Here is a 9067-nt window from a genome sequence, read left to right as displayed (position 1 = left end):
TATAGTGTATTTATTAATACGTTCTAACAGTACAAACATAAATATAGTCGATTTAAACATAGCATAACATATGCAAATATTATGATCGCCAGTCCTGAAAGCATCTCACAAAAGTAAACCCTTAAATGAAATGTACTGTTCTTTTACAATTGGGTGAGAAAAAAAACTAAAACAATTACCATGTGAAAATAATTAAAAAAAACTAAACAGTGACATGTCGGTCACTGAACACACAAAAACCATTTACAAGCACTTGACAGACAAAAAAATCATATATTTAACATATTTAGCATCTCAAATGTGGTGCAATCTTAGTTCAGTATCACTGTGCCTCAGATGAAAGTTGTATTGGTAGTGGACAGGCATAGTGAAGATGTGTCATTGTTCCAAAATCAAGAAGGATAAAAAAAAAAAAAAAAGACTGAAGTCATGAAGACTGTGTATTTCCAGAAGGTTTCATTCTTAGTAAGGTACATTAGAAGTTTGGTTGAAGCATCCACGTTATTCCAGCTTTACGTAGTACACCATGGCAACTATCATGAGGAAGAACTGAAAACAAAAAAAAAGAGACAATTGTTATTGTAAACCTTTTTTAAGCCTTTTGAGATACACAGAGATACACATTTTTTTTATTTTAAACAGCGTATCTAGAGAACTATCATTTGCAAGTAAATACTTGAGGTACAGCTTTAAAACTTAATCTCTTCTTTTTAGCTTTGTTAGCTTTTTGTGTTCATAAAATTATATTAAAGGTTCTGTTTGGTTGTATTTTTCCACATTTTAATCAAAGTTGACGTGTCAAACGTACTAATGCAAGCTTTCACACTATTTACTTTTATCCAAAGCAACTTAGAATTGTAATTGAATACAGTGTAAGAGGTTAGCAACCGGGGCCTAATGGCAGCAACTTGCTGGTGGTGGTGGGACTTGACTTAGCAAACATCTGATTACTTAACTGTCAGTACCTTAACTGTTGAGCTACTGCTACCCCTATAATTTTATCAAGGTTTTAAAATACTTCCAGTTCCAGAACATTTTTTATCACCAGCCCCTAGCTATACTTACAAAAAACGTTATATACTAGTATTGATAGTCAAATTGTCTTTGCTGAAACATGAAACACTTGTGTTGCAGAGGTATACGTGGCAGAAAACTCTAGAACTGTAGTACTGACTAACTGTGCATGTTTTATACTTACCATGAACATTTGTATTGCGAAGCCTAACCAGCCGATTGCCCAGGTATAACGGCTTAACCAGAATTCAATGTGTCCGAAACAACCCTGGGAAAATATAAGGATCAAATGTCAGGAGATGAAAATGTATTATGCTTTATTCTAACTGAACATTATAAATTAAAAACACTAAAATTGCAAGAACTGTTGGTGTTTACAGCAAGTAAAACCTGATTGTCATTATAGGCACCACTTTTGGACCAGAAATATTCTGTAAACCCTTGTTCTGATTACCTTGTTGAACATTGCACTGGTCTGGCCAATCTTGCAGCCTTCTGGGTCAGACACGTCAAAAGTGCTTTGACGTTTGCAGCAGGTAAGAGGCCACGGGTATGTGGTGCCATACATCTGCCTGAAGCTGGAATTGTACTCAATCCAGTCCAGTGGGCCGTCTGTTCCACAACATTGCACCTATACACAAATACAAGAGAATAAAACATGAAGGGTTTACTGTGCCAGATAATGTCTGCCCACCTTTCCTTTCTTATTCATTTCCATTCATTAACTATACCACATGGCCAAAGTGAGCTTGCTTTACATGTAATTCCAAAACCAACAGGTATTAGTATGGAGTTCCTTCTTTTGCAGGTTTAACAGCATCAGCTTTGCTTGAAGAGCTTTTCACAAAATTCAGTTGTGTGTCTATCAGATTTTGTACCTATTTAGCGAAAATAGTGTTTGTGAGGTTAGGCACTGATGGCGGATAATAACTACTGGTTCATCCCAAAGGAAACCCCAGTGGGGTTGAGTGCAGGTCAGTAAAGTCTCTTATTTTGAACCTGTCAAACCATGTCTTAATAGACCTTGCTTTGTGCATAAAGATGCAGCAACAGCAAAGAGCCTCTGACAAAACTGTTGCCACAAAGTTGAAGGCATATAATTTATAATATATTTCTTATTTTATATGCATCTCTAATGGGTGTGGCTGAAACATGTGAATTAGGAGGAAGTTACCCAGTCATGTTTAATTTTGTGTAAGTGAGCAATTGGGCCTTTTTTAAATCATAAATGTCCTGGGGTTTCTAAGAACTAGGGGTGCCCAGTTTTATCCATGAAATTAATTGTGGCTACAAGTCATACCAAGCACATAGTGTTATTTTAAAGACTAACATAATCAGTGCAGTCAGATTTAGCTGATGAGTGTGACAACCTGTAGCTTCACCAGTATTTGTGAATATAATTGGACACTCCAACAGTGGCTGCATGACAGAGCTGGGATTCAAACCCACAACCTTTAAGTTGGTAACGCACAGCTCTATTCATTAGTCTACCAATGTCCCTAATTCCTTAAATATAGGTTAACATAAGTTAACATATTATATACACATTTTCATGTGTAATTATGGTTTATTTGCTTAATTTAACATATTATTTTATGTAACTGCAATGTTATGGCACATTTCTTAGATTGTTTTCCAAAATTTCCCTAAATACAGAACACACACATAGTTCTGAACTAAATTTTCTCTAGTTAACCATTGTATTTGACCATGGGTGTCCAAACCTAGTCTGATCCTATTGTTATGCTAAACAAAGTAGCTTTGCCTTTGAAAAACAAAACAATGGTTAAAAGGCAAAGTCTCTTAGAGACGGGCTAAACACCACATTCATTTTTTATCTTCCAGATTTTTAAAGTTACAATAGTCTTAAAACAGTGTGCCACGTTGACCAGTGGACCCAACAGAGATTTTATCCAATAACTCACCAGTTAATTTTTATATAATTTTTATAATTATTTTATACTAGTTCTTTTTTAGTAAAAGAATCCTTACAGTAGGAAGCAAACATGTAAATAATAAAATGACGTATATATTAACTAAGTAGGCAATACATAAGTATCTACAAATACAAATAAATGAAATCCTGTGACTGTTTCCCTGCACATAAAGTGAGCAGGGATTAAATGGAACTTAAGTAGTGAGCTAGGCCTTCTTGTCCATCATTAGTGCCTGGCCTAATATTAAAAGGGCACTAATTCCCACAGACACATTGATATCCTAAAGAAAAGCTTTCCTGAAGACTAAGTGCTGTTCTTGCAGCGAAGTGGTTCCAACTCCATAGTAATAACCTTGGTTTTAAAATAATTCTAATAATCACTTTTTCATACAACAATAGTTATACAATAGACATTAGAGGACAGAAAATAGCTCAAAAGGTTACAAAATATGATATAAATAAAAAAAAAATAATACAACAAAAGGTGAGAATTAAATAGAAAGAAACGTCTGATTGAAATTGAATTAATGAATAAGTACACTATACATTATCAAGTCACTTTAACATGTTTCCTGTATTTGTTATTATGGGAATTTGACCCCATCCCCAAAATACCTTCATGAAACCCAATATTCCCACAGATGGAATGTTTATATACATATCCGTTTAAATTCTTGTTAAATAACTGACAGGTGCAGGTAAAGTTTCGTTCCCACACAATTTTGTGGTGTGTGTAGGGCTGAAACTGACATGTTGTGTCAGGTCTGAACTGAAAAGAATCCAAGATCATGTTCTTGCAGTGTATTTAATCTACTGCATTGTGTGTGGAGAACACAATAGACTGAAACATGAAAGCACTGTCAGAATGTTCTAAAGACAGAAAACCAAAGAATGTTCTCGAACTAAATGGAATTCATACTCACATCCTGCATGACTTTATTCCATGTGTTGGTGATCTTATTTCCTGCATCACTGTTGTCACCGTAGTACATCAACATCTGCTTCTTCACCAGATTGCTGTTACCTACCAGCTACAGGAGACAGAATAATTGACATGCTAATATTGCTAAGAGTGAATGATCACACAGGAAAAGTATGTAGTAAATGTTTGCACCTGGTCTATGACATAGAGTGCAGTGCATTCAGTTCAAGCCCATTTAGTCCTATTAGAGTCATGTTTGATTAATGAGCTGCTATTATAATTTCAAGCTGTTATCATGCTAACTACCTTGTTTGCTCACGAGCTAGTCTGCTAACAAGCTAAAAGAATACAATATATACTTGTTTGCTGGTGGCTAACAGTGTTAACTAGCAAGCTTTTTTTTTTTTTTTACTTGTAGGCCTACTGAATCATATTGGATTGTATTCTTGTTATTATGATTACTACCTAGCTTCTAGGTAGAGGTAGAATGGTACAGAATTAAGTTATTTGTGTGAGTAATAAATGGTATTTCTTGCCTTTACAAGCATATTGTTATTTTATACAAACAGACTTATTGCCAAATAGCTACTAATTATTAAATCGACAAATACTAGCTACTAAGCTAGTTGCAGTGCTAATTTCCTGACTTGGTAATTGTCTTATATGTTAATAAGCTAGCGACTTCTAACTAACACAGTCAAGTGTAGCATTGAAGATTTTCTCAATGGCACAAATGGCACTTTTTTTATTTCGTTTGACCTTAATTGATATTGTTTTGACTTGAAAAACTACGTAATGATCAAGTGAGACCTAATACTCGAGCTACTTACATAGTCTCTGTTGGTGACCACTGTAATGCAGGATGCACACTCGAATATGAAGACGATGAACATCAAAATCAGATACTGTAAAATAATAATAAAAAGAATATTTTCTATTTTTTCCAGCTTTGGAGCAATTTCAACATTTCAAAGTGATAAAAACTAGTACATATAGTGTTTACATTCATTAGACAATCTTACCGCCAGCATAAATGATCGTTTTCTTTTCAGAGCTGCAAGGATGCCGAAGATGCAGACGCAGAAGTAGGCAAAGCCAGTGAAGATGGCTATCCAAGCTCCAGCAAAGATATCATCCTTCCCTGATACCCCTGATATTGGGTAGAGTTTATAGGCATCGACAGTCACCCAAATGGCCACTGCCATCAATGCCAGTCCTGCGGCCTGGTGTGAGACAATTGTTGGAAAAATAATCAATTATCTCATCAGCAGTGTAAGGTGATCACAAGTAGTTTTAGGTTTAATCATATTTTTTATGTTTATTTGAGATTACATTTTTATAGAGATTAGATTTTATTGTTGAATTTTGGTTTTTTTATTTAGAGGTAAATTTATAGCTATCATGCTTATTTGTTATGCACAGTTTTGTATTTATTTTTATGATGGTTTTATTAGTTTAAGAATTTCTCTTGGTTTATTTGAATTATAGTTGTTTTACTTGTGTTTTTTATATACTGCATTTACTAAAAAGCATTTTGTAGTTAATTTAAGTAGTTGATCTACTTGATGCTTTTGTATTAGAGTTAGTATTTCTTATTTCTTCTATACTTGTTTAACTGTAATGAATGTTTCTAGTTGATATTGTAGTTAATAGTACAGCTGTAAAAATTAAACAGCAGAATGTTTGTTTATTATAATTGCTGTAGTTTATTGTAGTTAATTCTGTATTTCTATTACTGATTTAGTTGTTTTCTTATTGTTGTATTTTATTTTCCTTTACTAAAATGCATTTTTATTGGTTAGTTTTAAATGCAGTATTTTTAATATTTTCATTTAATGTATTTAATTTATGTTGCTTTCATGTATTTTGTGGTTTATTTTTTATGTTTTGTAAATATATTTTATTCTAGTTATTGTTTAGTTTTAGGTTATAGATTCAAGTATATAAATTTTTTTACTAGAAATAATTAGAGAAAAAAAATGTCAGAAAAAAATTATTATCTAGCCATTAAAGTAACATTAGGGTGTCATAAATAAAAAAAGCAAGCAAAAAAACTCTAATGTGTATTAAAACTATTATTAAATATATATAAAAACAAAACAACACTTACAGCTCCAAATACATTGAGTATAATCAGAAAGACCATAAGACACGTTACTCCTTCATTCCCCATGGCTGTAGTCTGTCCGTATGTCCTCTCACTGAGACACCAAACACCAAATGATGGCCAAGGTTGACTTGTACCTGTACTGAAAAAGCCAGGCTTGGGATGGTACCACAGGGTGAGGCTGATCTGTTTACGCCATCACTGATTCAGTGGGAACCAAAAGAAAAAAAAGTAAACAAACCTGTTTTGCTCCTGTTCTCAAGATAGAGAAAAAACACTACTGTGGGTGTTTAATAAATAAATGTTAAGGTCATGTTTTTTCATTACCACATTACATACTATCAAACACATTTCAGCAATTATTGAGGGGTATTTAGAGGACACAGGGGTATTAATATTTATTTAGAGAAGACATGGTTTGAAGTTTGGTGTTAGGTGTGGAGTGTTGCAGAGCCCTGACCTCATCCTCACTGAACACATTTGAAATGAATTAGACATAAATTTTGAGCCACGCCTTCTTGTCCACCTTTGGGGTCTGATGTGAGAAGTGCTCTTTTGCCAAAATTGTATTGAATTACAATCAGACATGTAATCCAAACCCATGATCACCACAAACACTTGTATCAGTTTAAAATGCACCAAACTTTCAGCTACTTAAAAAAAATTATCAGGCAGTTATCTGAAATCATTAAATAACACACATTACAAAGACACCCCGAGAACTAGAGGGCATGTCTCAAATTGCATTATACGCTGGCACAACAGGTGAGGCCGAGCACATTTTTTAGCAGTGAATAGTGAATTGACAGTTCAAGATGGCACTCTGTGATGTCAGTCAATGACTCAATCATTAACCTCTCCTTTCTTACCTCTCAAGTAATCTTGGCACAATATGTCTTTAAAACGTAGGACACATTCTACTGTGACTAATAGATTCTTGAAATTATTTTATATGCAGTTATAATTAAAATGACATGTAAAGAACATGTCAGGGCAGTCCTAGCACGTCAATGATTTCTACAACTATTTTTGACACTGAATAAATACAATACACTTAATTATCCAAGAAATATATTAAATAGTAATTGACATTTTTACATTGCTTCTGTTCTTATTTTGACAAGATATTGCTATTTTTTCTTTGTTGTTGTACAAAATATTTTATTCTGACACACTGATACTTAATAGTATACTTAATAGTATCAGTACTAGAATGTTTTGTTTGTTTATTAGGATTTTAACGTATGTTTTACACTTTTGATTTCATTCATGACAGGAACGGTAGTTACTCATTACACAAGGTTCATCAGTTCACAAGGTTATATCGAACACAGTCATGGACAATTTTGTATCTCCAATTCACCTCACTTGCATGTCTTTGGATAATGGGAGGAAACCAGAGCACCCGGAGTAAACCCACGTGGACACGGGGAGAACATGCGAACTCCACACAGAAAGGACCCGGACCGCCCCACCTGGGGATCGAATCCAGGACCTTCTTGCTGTGAGGCGACAGTGCTACCCACTTAGCCACTGTGTCGCCCATAGTAGAAAGTAATAGTTCTAATAAACCGGAAATGTTGGTAATTGTTCTCATCTTTTTCTTATCTAGATTTTCTCCAGTTTTCTTTTGACATTGTTTTTAGGTGTGAATATATGGTTTCTTGTAAACCCTATTTAGATACCTGCCTTTTTCCAGTGTTTCCTTGTGGCACCTTCACCTCTGTGACCCTGACCAGGATAAAACGGTAGGTGAAAATTAAATAGATTATTGTTACTGGAATGTCCACTCTGGTGCCAGTGCCACTGTGTAAGCAAATCATTACAACCTTGAGTCAGTTTCTGCAACTAGTGTATTGGGTTAATCCCAGTGACTGGAGCTTTGTCAAATATCAAGCCAAGAATTTGTGTCAAACACAATCAAATTTTGTGTAGCAGTTTTTAATTAGAGCTTTTGGCAGTGCACTGATGGGAAAGACCACTAGGCTTTAATGATTATGTCCAAAAAGTCAGCATAGCAAAAAATACCTCAAGACCAGCACAAATACCAAACCAGTGGTTAAATAAAGAAATGTCTACTCCACATTAAAATATCTATTAAATAAAAACAAACTAATTTAAATTTTGATTTAACAAACTAAAATACCTCTTACTTAAATACAAAAAATATAAGTGTAAAACATTAATGTAATGTTAATATCTGTAATGTAAACATTTTACTGATAAACGTAATATAATTTATTTAATACATTACTTTACCTTTTACCGTTTACCATTTTTAAGTAAAGTTTTAGCTTTCCCTTGGTCATATAGGTCAGGGCTTTTAACTCCTGGGTCGCAAGCTTAAAAAAATAAGAAGAAATAAACTAATTTTAAAAGGTACACAAAAACGAAATAAACTTGTACACAAACACCCCCTTGTTGAAGATTTACGTTACATCTTGTAAACCACTGTGGGACCAGATTGCCACCATTTTTATTAATAAAGTATTTTTCGTTTTGTGTTTTCTTTTGATGCATCGTTTTTGTTGCCTGGGTCATGGTAAAAATAATGGACAAAATGTGGGTTGCTTAAAAAAAACCCTGATATAGGTTATATACAGAATACGATTGTACTTGAATGGAAAGTTAGTAACAACTGCAGACTGTCATCATTTTCTATTAATTATTATCTATTTGTATTTACCTGTAAATAGCCAAATATTCATTATGTTAGGATCTGACATTATCAGTTATGTTGTTCTGTATTCATGAAAACCTCTGGTGTTATTTATTGTACAGTACATCAGTGCTGACATCTGCTGGGTAACTCATGTACTATGTTCTGTCTTCTTAGTTTTTGTGAGTAGGGGATGTCAGACAGGCAGGCTATCTGTCTGTGCTTCATGTTTTAAATGTGTTCAATCACTAGCAAAAGTAGTTTCACTAACAAGTTCTACAGTCAGATCTGAATCTAATGTCTTTAATTTTGAGTCAAAAAGAAAAGCAGCTGTCTGATTCTTTACATTACATTTGTAAATAACATTTAGAATATCTTACTGACCTGTTTACATACACAGAACTGCCTATTATATAAGTTGTCTGGTAG

The 9067-nt window shown here is 33.9% G+C and overlaps 1 protein-coding gene across 1 annotated transcript; it reads right to left on the bottom strand.

Moving 5' to 3' along the window:
* upk1a (uroplakin 1a) lies at nt 1–6088 on the bottom strand. Its single transcript, XM_062985893.1, has 7 exons — nt 5983–6088; nt 4895–5095; nt 4703–4777; nt 3874–3981; nt 1469–1645; nt 1199–1282; nt 1–549 (listed from the first exon to the last, which is right to left on the bottom strand). Exons 1-7 carry the CDS (start codon nt 6043–6045, stop codon nt 502–504), a joined length of 756 nt encoding a protein of 251 aa, XP_062841963.1. The 5' UTR covers nt 6046–6088; the 3' UTR covers nt 1–501.
* Nucleotides 6089–9067: the final 2979 nt, after the last annotated feature.

The sequence above is a fragment of the Trichomycterus rosablanca genome, chromosome 23 (assembly GCF_030014385.1).
Source record: "Trichomycterus rosablanca isolate fTriRos1 chromosome 23, fTriRos1.hap1, whole genome shotgun sequence".
Lineage (NCBI taxonomy): Eukaryota > Metazoa > Chordata > Actinopteri > Siluriformes > Trichomycteridae > Trichomycterus > Trichomycterus rosablanca.
The sequence above is the reverse complement of the archived record's forward strand: the minus strand, read 5'-3'. Positions and strand labels throughout refer to the sequence as shown.